We start from the raw sequence: 27,422 nt of genomic DNA on the forward strand, positions 1-27,422 counted from the left end.
GCGTCAGAGCCAATAGAATCAAGCAGAGGTGGAAAAAATTACTTTCGAGGACCAATGATATGGAAATTTGGAGGTTGAAACCAAGCATGCTTGGTTTTCCTATGTGACGTGGCTGTAAACAAGGGCTTGTGACTCGCACTCTATTTACCGGGCACAGATTCTTTTTTAGAATGGAATCTAATGAATCGTTTGCGATATTGATGAACATTATTGATAAAGGTATATATATCTGTTATATTTAACATAGACCCGAGTATCGCCCCCTCGGTGGGGTGGTGGTTTTGTTGTAGTCAGCTAATCCTGCTCATGCAGGTGCTTGCTTTGTTCATGTTTTATATCCCTCCCATCTTTTAACTTTTCTGCCAAACTTAGGTACTTTTCATAGTGTACAAATTAATAACAATTCCACAGCTACCATACTAGATTCTGATAACTTGATATTGTCACTCACCTGAGGTAGAAAACTGTTTCAACCAGAGGGCTCAAGGTTTGACGAAACATAGGATCCCTGTTGTAGTTTGATGTTTAAATCTCTTGATTTGGGTCTGGATGGGCAATATATAGTTTGCACAAATATAATGTATGAACTGAACCACTGTCTTACCTCATTTAGTCATGGAATCCCTACCTTATTAGAGCCAACATGTTGACGCACAGACTGCAGGGTAGTTTTAAAACTGTGGGCTGAAATGTTCCCTTAGCACCTCTTTAAGCGGTTAATGTAGATCTCACATTGGAAATTAATGTGATTGCACCTTTTTTATCTTTATTATTATTTATTTTTTAACCACTCTATTCCCGGAAGTGCATTCCTTATGATTAATGGTAGTGTCAATATCCACAAATTGAAACTCTTCACTGTAGATGTTGTCAAATGTTGTCGTCAACAACGTTGCCTCTCCCAGGGAAAGCTATGTATTTCGGATTGGACTTCTACAATTCAGTACATGGATTTTACTCTCTGTCTATGTCAATGGAGAAAGAAATGGGGGTCATTAGCCTATTTGGTACATCCTTCAAGATGTCTCTTCCCATACAGCACAGGCCCATCTCAGTGCTGCACTTCATGTACTGTATAGATGGCTTAAGCATCACAGCTCTGTTGAAGGGTTGAGCGTGATCCCCATCAGCGGGTCCACAAGATGCACATGCAACATGCTAAATGCTGTCAACCCTGGCTAATGCTTTTCAAATGGGCCAAGACATGACACATGATTAGTCTTAATATGGCTATACCTATACAAAACAGTGAATATGTCGTAAAAGCTGCCACGGCTATTATCCCTCCCATCACAAAAGAACGATATACAGTAACAGGCCAGGTTAAGTGGAACAATTAAAGACTGGTGATTGTAATGAAAGCCCATGGCTTCTTTCCCACCATTCTAGAGGTTAATGGGGAATACATTATGAAGGGAGGTGGGGAGAGATACCCCATGTAAACCTTTGTCTTTTTCACCATATTTAGTAGTAACTAGTGCTGTCAATCGATTTTTAATCAAGTTAATCACAATAATATTCAGTAATTAATCAGATTAATCACGATTAAGATTAAGACTAGAATCTCTTGCTGAGTAAAAATGTCTCAAGCTATGCAGTCAGAATTGCACTTAACTGCCAAACCTCAGACTGAGGTACACAGATACACTGCACCCGCCTGTTCTCACTCGCCTGAATTCTAGTCAGTTGAACCAAGCCCTATCGTAAGTAACTGCTCCACCTCATAGGTAAAAGGGTTTTTAAGGCGTTGTTTCCACCCGGTCTCGCACTGGGGACCTCCGGAGAAAGGTTACTCTGAAAATCCCTTAACTTTTCCCCATTCACTGTCATGGTAGACTTTACTATAATGTATTATATCTTCGACCACTGGTTGGTTTTGTGGCGGTGAGGACTTTCAGTACTTCAGAGAATTACAGTCATCTCCCAGCAGTCGAGTCTAACAAAATTGATCTTGCTTATGTCTTGCTTTCAGACAGTTTTTTTTCTTCAAACCGATCACTGTTATTTTCATTCTCAAATTGCTATCCCAGAATATAGTATACTTTTATACTTTAGCTCCTACATAAACTAAGAAGGACACAGGTTAAAGTATACCATTCGTTCTTGAGATCACTTTAGCCTTGAGAGGAGCGTGTATTAGAGTGTATTACTGTGTATGTCCACCGTATTTCATATTTAGTAGGGGAGCTTGTCTATGTTCCCACAGCCCAAAGTTTCCTCAGTGTAACCCTTGTGTGGTGTTCAGTTTAACCCTTGTGTGGTGTTCAGGTTAACCCTTGTGTGGTGTTCAGGTTAACCCTTGTGTGGTGTTCAGGTTAACCCTTGTGTGGTGTTCAGGTTAACCCTTGTGTGGTGTTCAGGTTAACCCTTGTGTGGTGTTCAGTTGAACCCTTGTGTGGTGTTCAGGTTAACCCTTGTGTGGTGTTCAGGTTAACCCTTGTGTGGTGTTCAGGTTAACCCTTGTGTGGTGTTCAGGTTAACCCTTGTGTGGTGTTCAGTGTAACCCTTGTGTGGTGTTCAGGTTAACCCTTGTGTGGTGTTCAGTGTAACCCTTGTGTGGTGTTCAGGTTAACCCTTGTGTGGTGTTCAGTTTAACTCTTGTGTGGTGTTCAGTTGAACCCTTGTGTGGTGATCAGATTAACCCATGTGTGGTGTTCCTGTTTTTGTTACTCAGCCAATGTCCACGGGTCTGGTGGCCCCACCGCATTATTGGGTTTTCAAATCAATACAGCCATAACAATTTATACATAAAATATAGAATACAACCTAACCCTAACCCTAAATATAGAATACATACCCTAACCCTACAGAGATTCCTGCCTTTACAGTATGATTACTTAGAAATGTGGGAACTTAGGGCTCATTTTGATGGGGACACAAATTCTTAAACATGTGGGAACATAGGGCTGTGGGAACATAGGGATGACCCCTTTAGTAGCATGCAAGCAATGGGTCCATTGTATTTCATATTTAGTAACATGTAAGCAGTGGGTCCACCGTATTTTATATTACAGAGAAGAAGACAAAAAGTTGCCAGAAGCAGGATTTGAACCCATGCCCCAAGATCAGAAATATGAGTTGGTAGGTCTTAAAAATATATTTGATTAGGAAATTGCGATAACTCTGTATCGTATTTAAATGGGAAAATGTCGGTCTGCAACATAAGCAGTAGGTAATTACAGCCTATCAGTTCCCCCACGCCGCCCCCAATCAACAGTAGCCTTGCAGTCCCCGGTGAGAACTTTTCAGAGAACACCCAGGTAGCAAACAAGCTTGAGCTAGACGTGACATAAAAGAGAAATTCTGACAGTGTGTCGCAAACTCTTAGTCTTAAAATCTCAAATGTTGTACCTTTGTGAGGAACTATGGGGAAGTGTTGATTGACAAGTCAGGAATTTGGGGCAAAATACAATAAGCCCAGATGTCTATTTCTATCCCTGTCTCCGTCAATAAATGTATTCTGTCTAGTGTCCGTATGTCTCCACTCTGACAACAACCCTCAAATATGAGTGAGTTCAACGTCATTTTATGCAGTACAAGACTTGGAACACTGCCACATTTGCGAAATGATTGACACACTGGTCAGAGGTGCTTGTGTGACGTACAAAGCTTTGTTTGAGTAATCATGTGGTTTTTGCCAAATTGACGCAAGCATTGATACATTTGTGACAACGCACATTGCGTCAGGGGGTCGTGTCGTGTCGTGTCGTGACTACTGCGTCGAGCGTAACATCACTAGTCGAAATGTGCCACTGCAATGAACATGTCATACTTCTGTTCAAACACTCGCCAGTTCTCTGTAGAGGGTCAGAAGTTACGAAGTTAGCTTTGTTAGCTAGTTGTCCTCACTCAATCGGTGATTGATTTTCCGTGTCTGTTTTCAAAACTTGAAACTTGAAAATTAGTCTGTTATGTCCACGTTTAGTTCTGACACCATGTTGAATGACCATACGGTGGGAATACTTTATGGAATACTTTAGTTTTGGTGAATGAAAAGGCAATTGAATTATTTACAATTTGCAAAAAAGCAAAACCAGTGTCTACCGCACGAGCAACATTGCATTTAAAGTACTGTATAAACATACTAAATGTCTATCATTAATATGGTAATGAACATAACAGAAACTTTAAACATAAATCTGTGAGATAAAATGTTCAAAGAGTCCTTTGAAGTTGTGTAATCTCTGAGAGCATGGTATCATTAACTTCGTTAGAAACAGATACTACCAGAATGTTAATCATTCAATTTACTTTTATCTTGTTTAGAATTAATAGATCATTATAAACCATTACAGACTCTTTAGAAATGTTAGTTATGAGGAATGCGTCCTCAAAATGACTCAATGCAAGGACTGACCATCAAAATGAGATCAAAATGAAAAACTATGTAGTAAAACTTATTTGGGGTGGTGATGGGGTAAAACAGATTAAGTATCAATGACTATATCTTATTAACTTGAAGGACAATGGATGTACCAATCCCAGATTGCCCCTTTAAGACAAACACCCCAATACGATGTTCTATGGGCATACTGGCAGATCATACATTTAACATAATAATAACATTTCTCTCTATTATTGTATACTGGTAAACATTAACTTTTAATGAATAAATGAACCAACATTTCAGCCCTGTGCCTTCCTCAGGTTTAGCAGATTATAGTAAATTCCATTGGCCATGACTGACACAGGCAAATACCAGCAGATCTTTCCCTATAGTTGGCAATGTTTGCCTGAGATGTTTGTACAGGATTAGATTGACAGAAAATCTATGTTATCTGCCTATATCCCCACGTTGTAGGATTGTATTGCTCTTAGACCTGTCAAACTATCAGCTCAATGAGTAAACAGATGGGGCATATGTGTGTTTTGCTTGCTAAGATCTTGGCTGATGTGTCTCATTCAGTGTTAGAGAGCACACAGGGGTACATGGCCAAGTGGAAAATGTATTAGGACCTGTAGTTTAGCATTTATGGGGTAAATTAACAATATGGCTAACAGCCTGGATGTCATTCAATTCTGTGATTGGCAGGGGGTGGGGATTTCACAGAGCAACATACTCACCAAAGTGGGCTTGTTTTAAAACCAAAGGGTGTGTCTAGTAATCAGTGGTAGCAACCGTAACAGGGAGAGCTCAACACAACTAGAGGTTGGATAACTACATAGGTACCGTGACAAAACTGCATGGGAGACTTTTACAGGCGAATGAGCCAAAATGTACAGAATTCAAAGAGCAACTGTGCCTGCCAAAATGCTGTTTGCAGTCAGAGGAATAATAGATTAGCTCTGAAGTGAAATGCTAGTACTCCATCCAACCCTGTGTGCTGGTCTGGGGCCTCATCTATAAACGTTGCGTATGAAAGAAGGCGTACTTTGGGATTTATAAAACTTTGGGATTTATAAAAAAACGTATTTAGAAATGTAGAAAAAATTAGAAAAAAACTAACTTGGCGGGAGAATGTGCGTACATAAACTGGAGAAATAAGCAACTGCGTACGTACGCAACCTTTTCATGTCAAACTTATGCAGTTTTATAAACAAGGCCCCTGGTATGTGGCTTTGCTGTTTCTCATGTATCTTCTCATGGCTAAAACCAGTCAGCTGAATTCATATGCAATGAGGCAAAGTGGAGGGCTTCTAAAGCCCTATTCCCACAAGCCCTAAAATGCCAGAAAAAAATATCTGGTATTTCTTGTCTGACCTCTGTTTACACTCGGTTCACCCCATTTACACACATCAATGCGTACCAGGAAAGTGGGTGGTGATAAACCCTGGATATTACATACAGTGGGAGAAATAAGTATTCAACACATCAACAACTTTCTAATTCAACATACAGTATTTCCAATGCAGTTATTCATGAAATTTAGACCAGACATTCAATGATTGGTATTAACTAGGGCTGTCAATGTTAACGCGTTATCGCTCACGCTTAATTTGGAAACCTTAACAAACAAATAAAAAAAGTAATCAGATAGCAAACATAAATCAGGATGGCTGAGTGGTCTAAGGCACTGGGTTCCGATTGCAATCACCTTTGCAGGTATTTATTTATTTTCAGTAGTATAAAATACGGTGACCCACTGCTTACATGTTGCTAAATATGAAATATGGTGGACCCACTGTTATATGAAATACGATACACTGTAGTATTCGTTCAGTGGACCACTGACAAAGAACGAGTGTTGGATTGTTCACCAACAAGCCGGATCTGAATGCTGTGAACCGAGTCGCAAATCTGACAATTTGTGTGCTCGTTTTGTGTGTTTGAGCTAATTCTGTATTCTGTGATAGCAATTTGAAAATAACAGTGGTTAACAATAACATCGGTTTGAAGAAAAATACTCTGAAAGCAAGCCATTTGTCAGACTCGAGTCATTGGAGATGACTCTGTAATTCTCTGCTTGCTGAAGTACTGAAAGTCGTCACAGCGCCACAAAACCAACCAGTGGTCAAAGATATAATACATTTAGGTCTACATGACAATGAATGGTTCTTATCGGTCGTATTTTTCAGGTTTTCTGCTCGAAATGACATGCCCACAGTGAATATAGAATATGACCAGAGATGACCAGTGCCTGGGTCAAGAGTTGCGCTGCCTCTCTGGTAAGGAATGGTCGTATCCTCCGTTGTAGAGGAAGAATCTGCACGAGCGAGCCGTTGCTGCAATGTTCTCCGCACAGGATAGTCGGTTATCCAGGATCACTCCAAGATTCTTGGCTGTCAGGGAGGGGGTTACAGTAGAGTTCTCCACTCTGATAGAGAATTCTTGGAGAGAGCAGGCTTTCCCGGGGATGAAGAGGAGCTCGGTCTTGTTAAGATTGAGCTTGAGATGGTGGTCAGCCATCCAAGTTGAAATGTCAGCGAGACATGCAGAGATACGGGTTGCCACGTGTACATCAGACGGGGGGAAGGACAGGAAGAGTTGAGTGTCGTCTGCGTAGCTGTGGTAGGAGAGCCCGTGTGAAGAGATTACCGAGCCAAGAGACTTGGTGTAGAGAGAGAAGAGTAGGGGCCCTAGGACAGAATCCTGGGCTACTCCAGTGGAGAGGGTTCGTGGAGAAGACAGCGATTCTCTCCAGGTCACCTTATAGGAGCGGCCCGCCAGGTAGGAAGAAAACCAGGAGTGTGCGGTGCCAGAGATGCCCAGTTCTGAGAGGATGGAGAGAAGGATCTGGTGATTGACTGTGTCGAAGGCAGCAGACAGGTCAAGGAGAATGAGAACAGAGGAGAGGGAGGAAGCTTGGGCAGAGTGGAGGGCTTCCGTGACAGCAAGGAGCGCAGTTTCAGTGGAGTGCCCAGCCTTGAAGCCGGATTGGTGGGAGTCTAAGTGTTCCATCTTCCGGAGATAGTCAGTCAGTTGTTTAGATGCCGCGCGTTCAAGGGTTTTGGAAGGGAAGGAGAGAAGGGATACAGGTCTGTAATTGTGGACAGATGATGGGTCAAGGGTAGGTTTCTTGAGGAGAGGCTTGACTCTGGCTATTTTGAAGGCCGCTGGGACAGATCCTGTGGATAGGGAGGAGTTGATTAGGGTGGTAAGGTAAGGAAGGATGTCGGTGGAAATGGATTGGAGAAGAGGGGAGGGGATGGGATCAAGAGGGCATGTGGTTGCCCGTTTTGATGTGATAAGTGTGAGAATCTCATCGGGGGAGAGGGGGGAAAAAGATGACAAGCCAGAGACCGAGTGTCAAGGAGAGAGTTTGGAAGGGGTGTTAGCATCGTTAGTAGGAGGAGGGAGAGGTGGGGGGGAAAAGGTCCTGCTGATGTCGTCCACCTTTTTTTCAAAGTAGGTGACAAAGTCATCGGCGGACAGGGAGGAAGGAGGAGGGGGAGGAGGTGGATTAAGGAGTGAAGAGAAAGTGGAGAACAGTTTTCTAGGATTAGAGGCAGAAGAATGTATTTTGGAATGATAATAGGATGCTTTAGCAGCTGATGCAGAGGAGGCGTAGTTGGAAAGGAGAGAGTGATAGAGGTTAAGGTAATCATAAAGGCCAGTTTTTCTCCATTTCCTCTCAGCTGCTCTAAGCTCAAGTCTACAAGCATGTAGCGTTTCAGAGAGCCAGGGAGCTCGAGGAGAGGATCGAGCTGGCTTCAAGGTTAGTGGACAGAGGGTGTCGAAGGATGAGGTGAGAGCGGACAGGAGGGTTGAGGATGCCGCATCAGTGGATAGAAGGGAGAAGGATTCAACAGAGGGTAGGGAGGATAGGACAGAAGAAGACAGGGTGATGGGGGACAGGGTACTTAGGTTACGACGAGAGGGTCTTAAGTGGTTAGAGGCTGACAGGGAAGAGGAGGTTTTGAGGGGAAGGGAGAAGGATATAAAGTGGTGATCAGAAACTGGAAGAGGGGTTTGATTGATTGATTGAAAACTTTATTAGAAGATTTGCAGAAGTAGGTACATGAAAGTACATATTACATCCAAGGTCAACTAACAGGATAAAAACCCAAGAAAGCCACTGGCTTATTTCAATTGGGGTCCTTGATTCTCAATTCATCGTTACATGTAAGACAGACAAATACCAAAAAAGGGTAACAGTAAGGTTGTAAGTGTGGGAAGATCTGGTGAAGACAAGGTCGAGCTGATTGCCTGCCTTATGAGTCGGAGGAGAGGGAGACAGGGGGACAGGGTAAGGCCGAAGGAGAGGAGAAGGTCAAGTACTCCGGATGAGAGAAGCTTAACTATGATTGGAAATGAAGTAGTATCCATTTGTGGAATTATATTAATCACTACTTTGGCTGATAACTCTGGCTCTTTGGCTGTTAACTCTATAACATTGGAGCAAACCAAAAGTACAAAGTGAGAAACTCCTCTCAACACTTGTTCCACGTGATAGGATAGACCAGACTCCAGCAAAGGTCAATTGGGTCTGGATTGCGCCATCTAGTGGGATCAACTAGAAACAACAACAAAGTCCAACGGGCCGTAGTTTGCCCATGCCTGCTCTAGACCCTAATATGCAACTCAAAGGCTCAAAACGTCAAGACAGCAGATCATGTTGTGTGGCATTGTGTGCTACAAGCCCTCTCTCAATTATTCACTTTCATGATTTTTTTTGTTCCTCAATGTGCAGCCACAGCACAGACTAATAACAGCTTTTAGGCAGTTTGACAGCCAGAGGTAGAGAGAGGGAGAGGAGCCTTATTGTGTCTGCAAGATCTCAATTTATCCTCTGCCCCAAGTACACAGTGCCATTCATCATACTTTAATACTTTTCACAGGATAAAAAGGCACTTTGTTCTTTGAATCTCATCACAGGGATCAGTTATGTTTCACCTTTCGTCTCACAGTTAGTTACGACTTCAAAAGCCATGAAATAAACCCTTCATAGATCTATCATTAAGATAACATCTGAAATAATATCATTGTCAAGTCATGACAAATCCCTAAGCACTGTCCATGGTGCTGAACCCCAGACTTAGGGACAGCAGTGAGAGGGATATCACAATGCAGTGATAAACGGTCAGGTGGCTTGTTGGCTACCCATCAGGTTGACTAGGATTGACTGATATATCATATTTTCATCATCATCGCGATATGAACATGCACAATAAACACATTGCAAAAGACTGCAAATGTGATGAATAAGAACAATTATTTTGGGTGGGTTTGTAAATTAACACTGAAAATCTGCTCTAGTTTCAGAGCGCTCTAGTTTTAACGTCATGGAGCACACTGAAATCTGTTAATTTGCAAAGGGTCCGTTAAAAGTCTTTACAAACTAACTGTAAACATGGTGGACATCAGTAATAACATTACCATAATTTTGCTGGTGGCCAACAATTTTGTAGCAGTTGAAAGCGAAGATGACAAAGTAAATATATCCAGTCATTGACAAAAATATTGGCACCCCTGCACTTCTGTCAGATAATGCACCACTTCTCCCAGAGAAGCAATTACAAATGCTTTGGTATTCACATTCACATGTATTTCTTTTGTTTTCATTGGAACAACACAAAAAAGCCAAATCTCATCTCTTTCCACACAGAACTCCAAAAATGGACTGGACAAAATTATTGACTTATTATCAACTTAACATTTGGTAGCACACCCTTTGGAAAAAATAACTGAAATCAATTGCTTCCTGTAACCAAGAACTGAAGAGACAGAGAGAGGAGCTGTTCAGGAGAGAGGAGCACAGCCCCATCCTGGAGAGAGGAGCACAGCCCCATCCTGGAGAGACAGCTGGAGGAGATGAGGTCCAGCCTGCTCCTCAGAAACCCCAGCAAAGACTCACACACCAAACACACTGCCATCACACAGCATATTACACCCTCCCCTAACCCTAACCCCTCCCCTAACCCCAGCAAAGACTCACACACCAAACACACTGCCATCACACAGCATTACAGAGCCTACTCAGAACAAGGGCCACACACTAGATCTAGTTATTTCAAAAGGATTGAATATTTCTGTGTCCTCTGTTAAATTCATCGGCAAATGAAAAGTTCATGAGCCTTATGAATTCACTCTCTTCACCTTGCGAAATACTCTCGATAGATAACTTAGTAGAGAGCTTCAACAACAAATTGAGAACTACCCTTGACATTATAGCTCCAGAAAAAAGAAAAAAAAAGTGTCATCGAAACGCAAAGCACCATGGAAGAACTCTGCCAATTGAAAAGAAACTGCCGTAAAGCAGAGCGCAAATGGAGAAAGTCTAAACTACATATACACCTTGACATTTTTAAAAACCAGATCTTTACATATAATAGGGCAATGAAGTTGGCTAGACAAACCTATTTCTCTGATATAATGTCTGAAAACAAAGGTAAGCCCAAAGTGCTTTTTTCAACCATTGATTGTCTGATTAACCCTTCAGTGGTTGCGCCTGTTGAAAATTAGTCATTTTCAACACTTAGATATCATGAATTTGCTACATTCTTTCAATAAAAGATTTCCATTATAAAATCATAAATATCATTAGAGAATTCAAAATCTAATTTGGTACTCCCAGGTGAATTAAGTATGCCTATTGCTGTCATGGATTCATTTGAGCTTGTCAACCCCCATACTTTAAAAACAGTTGTTTCACAAATGAAATCCTCAACATGCTCACTTGATCCAATCCCAACATGGTTCTTCAAAAGTGTTTTTGACTGTTTAACTGACAATGTACCGTATTAGAAATTGTGAACTGCTCTCTATCAACTGGCATCTTTCCCACTCCCCTAAAATCTGCCATTATAAAACCACTACTTAAGAAAGGAAAGCAAGATAATTCTGTTCTCGGAAATTTCAGACCAATATATAACCTTTAATTTCTAAGTAAAATCCTTGAGAAAGTGATTTTCAGACAACTTACTGATTTTCTTAGCAAAAACATTTTATTTGAGAAGTTTCAATCAGGTTTTCGTTCTAACCACAGTACTGAGACTGCATTAGTAAAGGTTGTAAACGATCTCAGACTTATCATAGATGCTGGTGGTGTATCAGTTCTTGTCTTGTTAGATTTGAGTGCTGCTTTTGATACAGTAGATCACACTATTCTAATACATCGTTTAGAAAACGGTGTCGGTCTCTCAGGACTTGTATTAGAGTGGTTTAAATCTTATCTAGGGTTAAGGTATCTCTGGTAGGCATTTCTCTGTTGTCCTGGGAGCAGGGGCGCCGCTAGAGATTCTGGGCCCCATGACAGAATATAATTTTGGGCCCCCCCACCTAAACCACCCATCAACCTAAACCCAGTTGAAGTTGATGAACTATTGATGCACTGCAAGAAATCCAATGATGGACATCTTTTGTAAATGTAAAATTACAGTTAATACAGGAATCAACAATTCAGCAAAGAAATCTCAACATTCTTTAACTTATTAAATTAAGACTTGAACAACACAAGGACAAAAGTATAATTAAATGAAGATTGGAACCCAATTATAAAAGTATAAATCACACAAAAAGTAAAATATATAATTTTAATGGGGTGGTATTGTGTCTAAATAAATGTAGATCTTGTAAAGATCAGTTGGCCATAATACTGTCAGGATTAGATCAATGAAGAATTACAGCAGAGAGATATTTACTGACTCAGCATTGCTTGTTTCACACAAAGACAAACGTGTCTTATACAAGAGGGAGCAACACAGACATGGTGCCAGCGAAATTGAATGTGAAATGGGAAGATTTTAATTTTTACACTGCGGCAGTATTTAGTATACCTGGAGAGCTAAAAACTATATCTAGCCTAATGCACAACGATTCAAGATAGGAGTAAAGAGATCAAATCAAATCAAAGCTAAACGCTGGGCCTTCTTAGTATATAGCAACATCTTTAATAAGATCCTTGAAATCTAGTGATGAAGCCAACTTGCTGTGCTGCTGTCATTGTCCTTTGTTCTTCTTCTGCCTCTTTACCTCTTAATTTTTTAAATTTTAATTAATTTTGCCATTTAGCAGACGCTTTTAATCCAAACAATTACGAATTACAGGGACATTCCCCCTGGAGTAACTGAAGGCTAAGTGCCTTACTCAAGGGCACACAAGTAGTGGTGAGGTTTCAGGCGGGATTTGAACTTGCAACTTTCCAATCACAAGTCCAACTCACTATCCACTACTAGACCACCACTACCCCCCCACCTCTGCTCTCCTCTCTGGCTGCCTTGCTTGAAGTGGGCCCTGGCATGGAGTATCCATAGGTACATAATTCATAATATGTCCTATAATAGTATTAACATAATAATACATACATTACACCAGATTAGCTAACTTAAATGTTATCTAGCTAGCTAACAATATTATTAAGATGCCAATGGTCAATGTTATTGCAATTACTGGAAGAACTATTAACTAAATATGAATATTAGCTAAAGTTGTATTCAATGCTTGCATGGTAATGCAGCATACATTAAAATATTCCAAATATGTTTGTTAACCCCAAACTCCTACTGCTCACCTCCTTCTCCTTCAACTGGGAGGTGGGTTGAGGGAAGGAGTCCTGATCCTGGAGCTGCATCTGTGCATGACGTCATTAGCATGTAACATTATACTAGTTAGCTAGCTAGCTATAGCAAGAGTGCATAGCTGCTGGATACAAATTCACTGAGCTCTAATAACCTATATTTGGACCAAAATTGCACTCATCTCATACATTTAACTGAAATTATACTGACAGTGCACTGTAAGTTAACTATACTTGAAGTTAATGTTAATTAGCTATAGCGAGCTAACTAGATCATCCATGCAGTGATTAGATCACAGATTTTTTTACTTTTCTCTTTTGAGACCCTGACTTTGGCTTTGCCTTTCACGACATCGTCCACGCACGCACACGTACATTTGATGCATTTCCAATCTGGCTGTCCTCCATCTGTCCCACACACATACTACAGCAGGACATGTTGGTCATGGAAACCTTGTCAGAATATTTGCGGTAACGTTCCTCTAGTCTAGCAGCTCGCGCGCGGTGGACTGAACCATGCAGTGAATAAATAGAGGGGTAAATAATAAGGCTTCATTTTGTTAAACATAGAGAAACAAAACTCCAGTTTGTTTCTTTTGTGACTTTTTTTAATACATAGAATTATAATTTGAATTCGGCTACATTAACGTCCTTATGATAATAATAATATTATTTATAAATATAATATATATTTTTTTAAAGATTCTCATGGGCCCCTGTCAGTGCTGGGCCCTTAGAATCGTCCTAACTTACCACCCCCTTAGCGGCGCCCCTGCCTGGGAGACTCTGTTTCTGATAATGTTGACATCACATGTGGGGTCCCTCAGGCAGGGGCGGCGCTAGGGGGTGGCTACTGGGGCTCAAGCCCCGGATGTTTTCTGAAAAGCCCCGAATGTTTTACTTAAAAATAAAATAAAATCTTGAGTAACGTGCAGTACCGGAGTCCAACAGAGAGGCAGCAGCTGCGCGATATTAGCCTGCGTACTGCGTAGCCTGCCCTGCCCTGAAGAAGAAGTGATCTCAATCAGTGCCTGACTTGCAAAATTGTAAGGATGGATATCCCAAAGTTGTTTTCAACAAAACAAGCGCCAAGAACTGTTGCAGCAGCAGTATCAGCAGCAAGAATGACATCACCAGCAGTGATGACATAGATGATGTTTCAGGTTTGTGAATCTTATTAGAAAGGTGACTGACTCACTGACACTACTTTTCCGGTTTGCTGATGCTAGCTGGCTATCATAACATAACGTTATGTTATAATGAAAATGAAACATAGCAAGGTACTGTTACGGTACATGGTAAGAAATCAAACAAAGGATAATACTTATACAAATAAAGTGAATAACAGGCTGATAGTCTTTGATATCTGCACTCTGGTTGACTGAGTAACAAGTGAAAAAGAATGATGTAACGTTAATGTTACAGCTAGTAAACATGGAGTAACCACATTAAGTATGCCCTTATGGTAGTATGTATGTATACAGAACATGACTCAAATCTATCCTAAGATGTAACGCTAACTAACTAAGTTTGTTTAATGTCCCAGGGGGGATTTGATTTCACAGTACTATACACAGGCCAACAATACATGTAATATATCGTCATATAACACAGGACAAGACTCTAAATACAATATAAGTGGTGAGCACAGAGTCTGCCCTGATATACATACTGTAACATAACTAGCCTCAGCCCATCAATTATGTAATTCTATACAAATATAAATGATGGTGACTGACTGACAGGGGGAGCTACGTGTGCTGACCTCCCTCTGTGCCCAGAACCACCACAATTAGTTTGCTTCATTAAAGGGTGTGAATGTATATGTGTTCTCCAGTGCCTTTTGTCCGCTTTAAGGTGGTGGTAAGTTGAAGGTTGAAGGCAACATTTTCCTAAATCAGGACAAAACTGAGATTCTTGTCATTGGACCAAAACCACAAAAAGACAAATTGTCGAAAACGATGGGAACCTTGCTTTCAAACTGCAAACATGAAGCTAAGAATCTAAGTGTGATTATAGATTCTGACTTAAGCTTTGAGCCTCACATCAAATCTATCACTAGAAATGCTTTTGATCATCTACGGAATGTTAGACATTTTCTCCGGCAGGCTGATGCAGAAGTGTTAATGCATGCTTTTGTTATTACACGTTTGGACTATTGTAACAGTCTCCTTTCTGGTCTTCCGAAGAAAGCTATTGGCTAGCTGCAATTAGTCCAAAATGCAGCAGCGAAAGTTTTAACCAAAACAAGCAGACAAGCTTATATAACTCCTATTTTAGAAACTCTACACTGGCTTCCTGTTAAGTTCAGAATAGATTTCAAGATCCTTCTGCTTGATTATAAAGCTCTCACTGGCATAGCACCAGAATATTTGAAATACCTTTTGCTAGCATATCAGCCCAATAGAGCTCTGAGGTCTTCTGACGCTGGTTTTCTCTGTGTACCACATGTACAAAAGAAGAGATTTGGTGAGGCTGCATTCTCATTTTATGCACCCAAATTGTGGAATGTAATGCCAGTTTACATTAGGGATGCAACCTCAGCAAATATGTTCAAGTCAAGACTAAAAACCCATCTTTTTATTATTTCCTTTAAATGACTAAATAATTAAATTAAGATTATAAAAACCCAGAGTGGTTTTAAAGCACTTTGAAATGCAACGTTTGCAGGAAAAGCGCTATACAAATAAAGATTATTATTATTATTATTATTATTATTATTATTAATAATGAGTTTTTTTACACCTCTCTACTGGAATTTTGGACCACTCTTCTTTTGCCTACTGCTCCACGTCACTCACATTTGAAAACTGCTGTTTTGAGATCGCTCCACAGGTGTGGGATTTAGTTCTAATCTAGACCCATTGCTGGCCACTTCAGAACTCTCCAGCACGGAGACCCAACTTTCTGACATTGGGCCTTATATTGTGCCTCAAAATTCCTTGGTGGTACTTCAGATTTCATGATGCCATGCACACAGTCAAGGCATCCGGTGGCAGAAGCAGCAAAGCAACCCCAAAACATCTGTGAATCTCCACCATGTTTGACTGTAGGCACCATGTTCTTTTCTTTGAAGGCCTCATTTCGTTTTCTGTATACAGTACAATGTGCTTTACCAAAAAGCTCTATTTTGGTCTCATCTGTCTGAATGATTTTGGCTTCCCCAGGTAGGTTTTGGCAAACTCTGGCTTTTTCATGTATCAGCAGTGGGTTTCCTACTATTGCGTCCGATTTCATTCAGAGATGGTGACGAATAGTGTGAGCTGACACTGTTGTACCCTGTGTCTGCAGGTCAGCTTGAATTTGTTTGGAAGTTGATCAAGGTTTTTTATCCACCATTCGAACAATTCATTGTTGCAATCTTTCAGACATTTTTCTCTTCCGTCCACGTCCAGGGAGGTTAGCTGCAGTGCCATGGGCTGTAAACTTATTGATGATGTTGCGCACAGTAGACACAGGAACATTAAGATCTCTGGAGATGGACTTGTAGTCTTGAGATTGTCTACGCTTTTCCACAGTTTAGGTTCAGTGTTTCCCCTAGGTTTGCTGCCTTGGGGGGGTGGCATGGACCGTGGCATGGACCCCCCCCCCAGGGGGTAAGACCCTGCCTCATACCAGCGTCATGTCCAGGGGTGTACTAGTACATTAAGCCGCCTCACGCTACGGAAACAGGAGATAGGCTCCTGCCCTATGGGCCATTAGGCTCCAGAACCATCGGTTCTCAAGGCTACTTACTTATGTGGTCTTGACTACCTGTCCACTTTCTCACCTGGTTCTTGCTCTCTCTCTCTCTCTGGTGTGCCGACACCATCCTGCTCTCTCTCCTTCTATCCCTCCCTACCCTCCTCTCTCCCTTTTGCTGTCAACCAAAAGGTAAACAAAACAGCCAGAGTATTTATAATCTAATAAGAGGCATAAATTGATCCATATCAATTTATAACATAATTATAATTGAATATTGGATTGATGTGGGCAATCCAGTCAGATAATGTCATTTTGACTTTACTCTCTCACCTGAAAAAAAAATGGTATGTCCAACTATAAAAAACAGACATTTCCAATGCTTCAATCAACTGTCCATGTACTGTAAATATGCCATTATGGTATTACCATGAAGCCCAACTCTAGCAGAATAAGAAAGATAGTATATCTACTTCAAGTAAAATAATAAAGTGCCTCCAGTTAGCTCTTTAGCTGGCAAGTGTGCAAGGAGACTAGCTCATCTCATCACCTCTGAGCTAGCTAGCTTGCTAGTTCTTTGACACTATTTACACTATGGAACTATAGTCAGACACTTTCTAGTCACGATAATAACAACCAATTTTAACCAACTTTCTCTGTCAGAACACTCAGCAATTATATTTGCTAACGTTTCAACTTGCTTACTTTCAATCTGCAGACATCACAGCCGGCAAAAACTCTCGCGTCTCGCGCGCACACTTGCGCAAAATCTTGTATTATTCTCCAGCGCTGGCACAGCGCGAAGTGTGGAGATAGGTCTGGCTATGCGAGACTACGGCGGACTAATGTTACCAACGAGCCTATGGGCTTACCACTCGCCAGATTCGGGTTGGGTGCGTTTAAAAAACACGGATATTTTAGCCTGCTTGTCAGATGTTTGGTGTCTACGTCCGTAATAATTCCTCTTTCTTGGGGGGGCGGGGGGTTCCGTTGGGAGGGCGGCCCGCCTCCCCAAGGCAATGGTAGGGGAAACACTGAGGTTCTCAAATCCTCAGACAATTCTTTAGCTAGCTAACGGTTTCACAAAATGGGGTTTGCCATTTCAGTATTTTAACATTAACGTTAGACTGAATTAACGTTATTGATCTAATGTTAGCTAGCTATGTGCAACTTGTTCAATAAAAGCATGTTCGAAATAATATATTTAATTTCTTTATTCAGTGGGCATAGGCTATTCAATATTTGGATTTGGGGTCTATGTTAGCAGTGTACCTATTAAAGCAGAAAGACATAGGAACTGTATAGCTAATTTGTACACTTCAATATTTGTTTATTTATCATAGTCATATCGTCATCAATATCACACATCACAGATTTTCCTCGTATCGCGCAGGCCTATGAGCTGCCATAAATGACTAAATTCATATCCTGGCTTTAATAGCATTATGATGGCTTCATGTGTCAAAGGTCAAGTATAATGGTATAAAACACTCAAGTGGGCAGACTGTGCATGCAAGCATGTTTGATATGTGTGTCTATCTATTCCTCCATTCAGCCCCATGATCATTTCAGTCAGTTAAGGAACACTTCTAAGAGATTGTAATGGACAGAATTAGACAACAAAACAAATGCACTTTTCCCTACCCACTATAAGAGTTACAGTGTGATTTTTCGCATTTTAATTTGTTCAAGTACATTGAGATGTAAGCTGTTTGAAACTAGTAAACGCTGCCAAGTCCAACAATATAATACATGAAGACACACTGATGTTGCAACTGTGAATGACAGGACTGGAACAGCTGACAGAGAATACACACAATGCCATGGCATGGCCAATAACAGCATCAAACCATACGACAAATCCTTGAGAGCACACTTCAATATCATGAACTTAGGTGACCCCCGCATTCCCTTTTCTGTCTCCTTGTCTCTGGAGGTGTGTCTGGATAGTCTGGAGTGGTTTCCTCTCTACCGTCTAGGCCTTGTGTATATTCTCATATTATGAAATTCTGTACACAATATTCCCTAAAACATCGAATGACGAATGTTGCATACATAGATCACCAGTGCGCTTTGTACCAGTTACTAATGAATGGCTTAGATTTGACTTAGAGTATAAAATCTAATATTTTATACAGTATATTGTATACTGTACATAATACAGGAATTTATGCATATGGAGAGCCTAGGCCACTAAACATAGTGTTGCACAGCACTCTTTAGCCCAGGACAGGTTAATGAATGGTAGTTGACGCCTACTGGCAACCTCCTTACACTTATCATGTTCTCTCAGATCGGTGCAGATACAGAGAGGAAAATAAAAGAGGGACCGACTTAAGACTATTGAGATGCAGCCCAAGAGTCAAAAGAGCACCAGATATAGTAACTAGCTGAGTGACGTGGTGCTGTGGATCTGTCTCTATGATTCCTCTAGTATGTTAAACTTGGGACAGGTGCATTAGAGCTACCATAGTGTGACAGGCCACCAGGCAGAGGCTGATAAAATAACCATTACCTCTCTTAACATCCATGACAGTGCATCAAACAATTAGAGCCAATTCTGTTGGCACCCTCAGGTTTTTTGCTGTTAGAACAAACGTTTGTTCTTCACACTTTTAATAATTTCATGTACGACTGACTGACGACTGAACTAAAAAATGACATTCTGAAACTAGAATTAAGAATTTTAGCTTGGAAAACCCAAATTGGCCTGGACATAAATGTTGGCACCAACGAGCTAGTACTTTGTTGCACAGTTTTTGATGAAGATTAACACTAGGACCGCGGCGGATCGCGACCTTATTCAATCGCGATGAGGTGTGATTCAGCACTATGATAGTTTAACATAGAGAAGAGTGTACTGACGCACAAAGATCGCTGGAGGGCGATGTCACACAAGGCCGTCTGCCAGGCTCCGACGCCTTTTCCCAGAATGCATTTCGCACCGGCAAGCAGAAGGCGTTTTGAATCCTCCATTTTTTTTCAAAAAAATAATGCTGTGATTTTGCCTTTACAAGTGTTACCATGTCATTTTATGAAGTTTTAATATGTTTTCAGGTGAGAAAGTACCAATATATATTCCCAAAATGTGTCCAGCTTATCAAAATAACCCGTATATCTCCTCTGACGATTTTCGTCGTCGAATTCGCTAGCATGCGTTCGTAAATTCGCCCTGGAAATCTGGTTAGCACCCATGGAATGCCTCTTGTCCAATCAAATTACCTGGTCCCTTTATGACGTTGAACCCGGTGTGCGCTCCGGCGCTCTCATAGCGAATTTACGAACGCACCCTGCGGTTTCACTTTCAAGATCTAATTTTTTTGCATTGGAAAACACTTACAGAGTGAACTGTCATAATGAAAACATGACAAAGCCATTTGACTATCTTGTTCATAAACAATGGTGTCAGGACTTTTCATTTTGATGACACTGACAACTGTTGTGCAAATGTTAATAGTGATGTGAGAAATGCACCAAAGCGACTGAGAAAACTGTATTATACACAACAGTGTTGTGTTGTGTATATGTGAGTGAGACTGTGGTCTACAGTGATATACAGAAAAAACATTATATACAATATTATACATATATTTTTGTTGTCAGGACTTGTTTAGTTATTGTCATTTCGCAGAGTCACCTCAATAAAGCAAATGAACAAATGGAACATTTGCGAACAGTTCTGTAACAAAACGCTGTTACTTTTCCTCACACATGTGTAAGTGGAAATCCTTGGCCTTTCCTGTGGTCCTCGCAAATAAACCAGAATAACTCGTTTCTAAAGTCAGTTCCATTCACTTGATATAATGGTTGAAGCATGGGGGATGGTAATCTAAATTCAAAGGATCTAAAACAATTGTGGCTTGTTTTTCCAATGAAGCCAACAAGGTCTTTGAATTTAGCCCTGCCATGACTAATCTCAAGTATATTGCAGGCAATAGACCTCCATTTATCCCTATACTTGTAGGGCAACTTAGAAACAATAAGCCTGAGGTTTGATGGGCTATCAAGCTCTTCCAGATAGTGCAAGTCTTGCATGGCATTGTTGCATCCTCTCAAATACAGTGCATAGGCCTGTAGTGACTTTCCATCTTCAGCCTTTATGCTTGGCCAGTTCAAGGCTTTATTTATATATATATAATAACGTATGCATGTATGTAACGAGACTGCGGGAGTTTTCATTACTAACGAATGAAAGTTGATTATCATTATTAAAAAATAACTGTAATATATATTGCAATGTTGTCCCTTTCACACATAGTTCCAAGTAATTTCCTTGGAATCCCAAGCTGTGTTGACCAGGTATCGAGACACAACAGCAGGGGAGGGGTGGGGGAAGGGAGGGGAGGTAGGGGTTACATCACCCTCTGTAGAACATCTTCTATCTAATCGGCGCACTGTGCTAAAATGCAATGCAAACAAAACAACACAGGACAGACAGCAGTGCAGTGATGCGTTTTATATTATATTCTTTGAACAACAGAACGGGACAGGCGCCAGAAACTGCCATAATATACCATACATATATCTGCCATATATCGTACCTCCGTTTTATATTGAGAAATATGATGATAAATACATATAGGGCGGAGGTATGCTATGTGGTGTGTGGCTAGATATTTTCATGTAGCACTGTGACTGCGGGGGAACCCGATGTCTTTGTTCATTGATCGGAAACGATCGAGAGCCAGCCATCAACCCTCCCCCCATCAAGCGCATGTCTTATTGAGTCAACACGAGTTGACTCGCTGGAACGAGACAGACTGATACACACCACACCTCTGCCATATCATACATCGGTCCCACATGTATTTATTTACCATCATATTTTTCAATATAAAACGGTATGATATGGCAGATATATATGGTAGCCTACATTGCAGTCGTCCCGCAGTTCTAGTAGATCGCCGACATCATGTTATTTTATGTACATTTCACGGCAAGATAATTCCGATTTGTGGCAAACACCCAACAATTGTTCGTTCACTAAACATTATAACATGAACACAGTTATAGCACCAGTTCCTAGCACCTAGTTTCCTAGCACCAGGGGAGCCCCCCCTCCCAAATTTCGTTGTTTGGTACCTGTACTATAGCAATGACAAATAAAGACCATTCATTCATTCATTCATTCAAACAATGACAGTTACAGTCTCGCTCAAACTGTAGCGAGATTAGGAGACTACTAATTGAGAAAAAGAAAAGAAAATACATGAAAGAAAGGAGAGAAAGAGTACAGAATGATAAATCCGCTAATGTGTGTAATGAAAAGTGTGACAATGTTGAAAGACATGATGTCATAATCAAAATATAAAACCTGGTTGGATAAAATAAGATTCTGTTGTGATTGTGTTGACATTGTTGTGATGTCAAAAGAGATCTTGGTTATGTAATGTGTAAAGTGGAGAGGAGATTGATCGGAACTGCGGGAGTTTTCATTACTAACGAATGATGGTTGATTATTATTATACAAAAATAATAGTAATAAATATTGCAATATTGTGTTATCATAGTTATGAGCTTCACAGTGATAACGTCTGTTTATTTGTCGTGAACTTCACGCCGGCCGTGCCCGTAACATCAGCAGACAATCGACTGCTGTAAGCTTGTAAGCGTTGAAACCTGCTTGGCAGCTTTGAAACCCGCTTGGCAGCTTTGAAACCCGCTTGGCAGCTTTGAAACCCGCTTGGCTCGCTCATGAATTGGCAGCTATTGTTTGCTAATGGGAAACGATCAATAAGATTACCCTCCCCCGTATATCAACCATCAAGTGATTGTAACTCACTTTAGAAACTAGTTCTTAGCCTACACGTTTCTTTGTCAAATACATGCTCTGCATGTTTCTCTAAAATGCATAAAGTTCCTATAAGCAGAGAAGTGGGGAAATTATTAGAGCAATCTGATGAAGCTTGAGTCAGCTGAGAACGAACTATGGAACAGATTAAATGCTATATATGGAGAGGAGATTGATTGAGACTGCGGGAGCTTTACTAATGAATGAAAGTTGATTATCATTATTAAAAAAGAATAGTAATAAATATTGCAATATTGTGTTATCATAGTTATGAGCTTCACACAGTCTGTTTATTTGTCGTGAACTTCACGCCGGCCCTAACATCAGCAGACACATGAACACAGTGAGGATTCAAACCAACAAAAATAATTAATACACATCATTTCATTTATAATGTGCAGTAAACAAACAAAATAATGTATACTCTCTGCAATTGGCTACTATACAATGGTGCCAAAATCAACTATCCAAATATGAATCTGCGTATATCTATGTACAACCTTGATTGAACCAAGATTCATAGACAGATTGTCCCTTTTGCATATCATCATAATAGGCATTCGTGTCATCATGTTCTTTACACATTACATAACCAAGATTTATTTTGCAATCACAACAATGTCAACACAATCACAACAGAATCTTATTTAATCCAATCAGGTTGTATATATAATCTATATATATAATCTATATATTGGTTTCAATATACCTCCATAGCAGTCTACAGTCTAATTTAGCTATATATATAATTACATTATGAGAACATCAGTATTTTTACGCCTTTGGTTGTATTGTCTGAACGAACATTGATTGGGAGACATACTGTACAGTTTATCATTTTCATAACTGTCTGCACATATACATATCTTATTTTGATTGTTATTGTAGCCTATATATAAACACAAATATCAGTCTTATGCACTGTGTCTCATTCAGCACTGAAGCCTGAATTTGAGCACAGTGTGTGTCCCCTTGCTACCTCTGCTGATATAAAAGAGAATTGCAGGCTTGGAGAAATAGATGGCAGCCACAAGTACACAGACACACACAGAAATACTGCTAAAACGCTTTATACTAACTCGATTTTGAAAATGTAAAAATGCTGGGTGGTAGAACGCACATATCTAGGAAAAGTCATGAAAGGAGGGTCCTGAAATGTGATCGAGTGCAAAGGTAGAATTTTTTTTGTACTCACTGGTGCTGTTTAACACCTCACGGCTGTTCTAGTGTTAAGATGCAGCAAGCTCACTGATGGCTACAAGAAGTATTTTGTGGGAGTTATCTTTGCCAAAGGCTGTGCTAGTAGAAACAAAATCGGCCCCCAACTGTATTATGTTGATGTTGGATACTGTAGTTTGGGTGCAAAACAGTAATCCTTGCAATGTGGTTTCGATAAGAACATGGAAAGATAAGGATAAGGATCCGGTAAGGTAAAGATAAGGATAAGGTTCAAAGACCAAAGCACATGAGCACCAGTTAAGGAGCACATCTCTCCTCCACCCCTGTCTGTCTCTCTCCTCCACCCCTGTCTGTCTCTCCTCTCCACCCCTGTCTGTCTCTCTCCTCCACCCCTGTCTGTCTCTCTCCTCCACCCCTGTCTGTCTCTCCTCTCCACCCCTGTCTGTCTCTCTCCTCCACCCCTGTCTGTCTCTCCTCTCCACCCTGTCTGTCTCTCTCCTCCACCCCTGTCTGTCTCTCTCCTCCACCCCTGTCTGTCTCTCTCCTCCACCCCTGTCTGTCTCTCCTCTCCACCCCTGTCTGTCTCTCTCCTCTCCACCCCTGTCTGTCTCTCTCCTCCACCCCTGTCTGTCTCTCCTCTCCACCCCTGTCTGTCTCTCTCCTCCACCCCTGTCTGTCTCTCTCCTCCACCCCTGTCTGTCTCTCCTCTCCACCCCTGTCTGTCTCTCTCCTCCACCCCTGTCTGTCTCTCTCCTCCACCCCTGTCTGTCTCTCCTCTCCACCCCTGTCTGTCTCTCTCCTCCACCCCTGTCTGTCTCTCTCCTCCACCCCTGTCTGTCTCTCTCCTCCACCCCTGTCTGTCTCTCTCCTCCACCCCTGTCTGTCTCTCTCCTCCACCCCTGTCTGTCTCTCCTCTCCACCCTGTCTGTCTCTCTCCTCCACCCCTGTCTGTCTCTCTCCTCCACCCCTGTCTGTCTCTCCTCCACCCCTGTCTGTCTCTCTCCTCCACCCCTGTCTGTCTCTCTCCTCCACCCCTGTCTGTCTCTCTCCTCCACCCCTGTCTGTCTCTCTCCTCCACCCCTGTCTGTCTCTCTCCTCCACCCCTGTCTGTCTCTCTCCTCTCCACCCCTGTCTGTCTCTCTCCTTCACCCCTGTCTGTCTCTCTCCTCCACCCCTGTCTGTCTCTCTCCTCCATATAAAATCCAAATCGTTCAGCTCACATCTTTTGAGAGACATTTAAAACACAGTTTAAAACAACAGAGACAGTATAAAACAATCTAATACATACATGGCCTACTACATTCCGTATCAATAATGTGACAGACAAATTGTCAATGTCCCCCTTAAAGTTATCCACAAATGTGCAGAATGTTTAGCGGGTGAATCATTGCTTGGTCATTTCACGATCACAGTCTCATGCAGATGTGTGTGTGTGTGTGTGTGTGTGTGTGTGTGTGTGTGTGTGTGTGTGTTTGTGTGCTGCTCTGTTTTTCCTCATCTTTATAGAAAAAGAAAATCAGCAAATATGTAGCAAAATAAAAACCATCACTTGTAACATCTGAATATGGAATAAAATATTACTGAAATAGGGTCGCTATTATCAACGCACTTATTAGCTGCATCCCATCATTTCAAACATGAATGAAAAAAATCAATAACCCGTCTGCGGCGGGTAACAACATGTCACACACCAATGCCAACATACGTATTAGTAACGTTCTCACTGTTAAATTAGAAACTAATAGGGTCAAGGTCGGGATACAGCACGGATATTTTTGGTGGAAAAGAAGCGGTGTCTCTGAGCTCTTACGCAACGCGCCACCGAGACAGACCGTACAGCACAGGACGCGATCTGGACAAGCACACACATAGAATAACGAAATGTCAGATTGGCAAAGAAAATAAGGCTCAGATTCATAGTTGAAGACGGTGGTAAGACACCGTACATGTCCTGCCCTATAGTCAAAACGTAGATTAATTTGTTATTTAAATATAGAACAGAATTGATTCCCACTAAATGATTTGAAATGGATAAATACTCAATATATTGTGTTGAGAAAAAGAAAACATCTCAACACGTTTTAATCACAATAACGCATAGGCCTACTAACGCGCAGGCATTCCATTTTCTAAAGTTAGGCTACTGGAGGGCTTACTGGAAATGTAGAACATACACCTGTTACATAAAGACACTTCAGCTTTGATTCATTTAAATAAAAATAGGTTACCTGAGTTTTCAGTGGCTCTCCGTGGTCAATTATGCTTATAAAAGGAATTTCCAAAAAAGAAGCCATAAATTCCACTTGTACGATCTCATCCTGGGTCTGGGGGAAGGCGAGCACAGCGGAGACCCCTTGAACAACGATAGCCTGACAAACACACCTGAAAAGAGACTCCGGGTCTCCGCTGATGGGCTCTCGAGGCACCACTTCTAAGCTCAGGTTGTACGGTAGAAAGTTGTCCCCAGTTTGAGCGACACCGGCGAGGGCGCGGTCCAGAGCTGCTTGTACCCTGGCCGGCTGGCGTGTGGGCAGGAGGGCACCGAGACGCACGGTGTGTCCGATCTGCGCCAGGATGTGGCACGGCTGGGGATGAAGGTGACACGGGTCGATGAAGAAATGGACAATGACTTGGAATCCGAAGTAAAAGTATGCCAAGAATCTTGAGAATATTAAATGCATCCTGCTGGGCTTTCAAGCGAAATGAGGCATTGTCAGAAGATAGCATCGCTTGCCTTGTTTCTTTCTTCTCTGCTTGTCTTTTCTGTAAGATCCTTTTTCCTTTTGTTGACGATGATATGACTGGTGATGTATATAGATGGAGTTCCAATGCGAATGTGTGGTTCGGAGTTTAAGGAGAGGGGTGAACGATGGAAAGGCGCAGATGCAGTTGGACGGTCATTCTCGGAGAACACTTGCGGAGCACTGGTGAGACGGTGTAGGACGCAGGGGTGAAAGTGGTTTGAGTTTCTTACAGGAACTATAGGCTACTACCCCAACCTTCATCGTTTCATATTGTTCTCCTCCTGCCCCCAGCTTCATGCATCCCTGAACACACACATCGTGGTGTTGGTGTCGAAATTAGAAACACTTTAGGGCTGCCATGTTTCACCAAAAGTTTGGAGTGAGAGTTTTTGGTGGTGGAGCGACCCAAAACTGTGCACGTTTTGGTAGCTGCGGCCCCTCTCTCCCACACAATTATTTGTGCTAGTTTCCTGCCATTTTAAACCAGCACAAGAAATGAAAATAATTGGAACATTTGATAAAACAAGAGAAATTCAGATAATATATCTTAAGTCTTAATAAACAAATACAGTAGCCTACAGAGTCTAAAACAAAATTGGGCCTCATCAAGTGAACTCAACCCCTTGGTCAGCAGCAGAAAGACCCTTGGTCATCATCTTATATACAGTGCATAGATGGCTATCATGTTATACAGTACATACCAGGGTTTTTCCTGGGTCAAAATCAAGCCTTGGAGGTTGATGTTGTGCACGCGCAGTGCGCCCAAATTTTCTTTGAGGGACCTCCAATTGTTGTATTTGTATTGTAAATTGTAATTATTATTATTAATAATAATAATAATAATAATACGATGCGATTTGAAAGTACCAGTAGGCTACCAGATACGTATGCACATATTTTGCTACCAGGGTTGCCAGATGGAATTGACAATTTCCATCCCAACCAGTCTACAAGCTGCCGAATCCACCCGTCCAGTGTGACCAAAAGTAGCCCAATCTGGCAACACGGCTTGCTTATGGAAGCATATAGTGGACTAAGTTCAAATGTTAATGCAATTTGAGATTGCATTTGCATGTTCCACTTTTGCATGCATTCTTTCAGACAATATTCAAATTCAAATGCAATTCTAAT

At 41.3% G+C, this 27,422-nt stretch overlaps 1 protein-coding gene across 1 annotated transcript in view; it reads right to left on the reverse strand.

Moving 5' to 3' along the window:
- grin3bb (glutamate receptor, ionotropic, N-methyl-D-aspartate 3Bb) overlaps nt 1-26,228 on the reverse strand; it is a gene marked incomplete at both ends in the record, with an annotated part of 146,068 nt that extends 119,840 nt beyond the window's left edge. Inside the window, one exon of the mRNA XM_080527278.1 lies at nt 25,776-26,228. Coding sequence (XP_080383404.1) covers nt 25,776-26,228 — 453 coding nt within the window. The remainder of the gene's footprint in view (nt 1-25,775) is intronic.
- Between the last annotated feature and the right edge of the window lie 1,194 nt (nt 26,229-27,422).

This window comes from Nansenia antarctica (assembly GCF_963989245.1).
Source record: "Nansenia antarctica genome assembly, chromosome: 1".
NCBI classification, from domain to species: Eukaryota; Metazoa; Chordata; class Actinopteri; order Argentiniformes; family Microstomatidae; genus Nansenia; species Nansenia antarctica.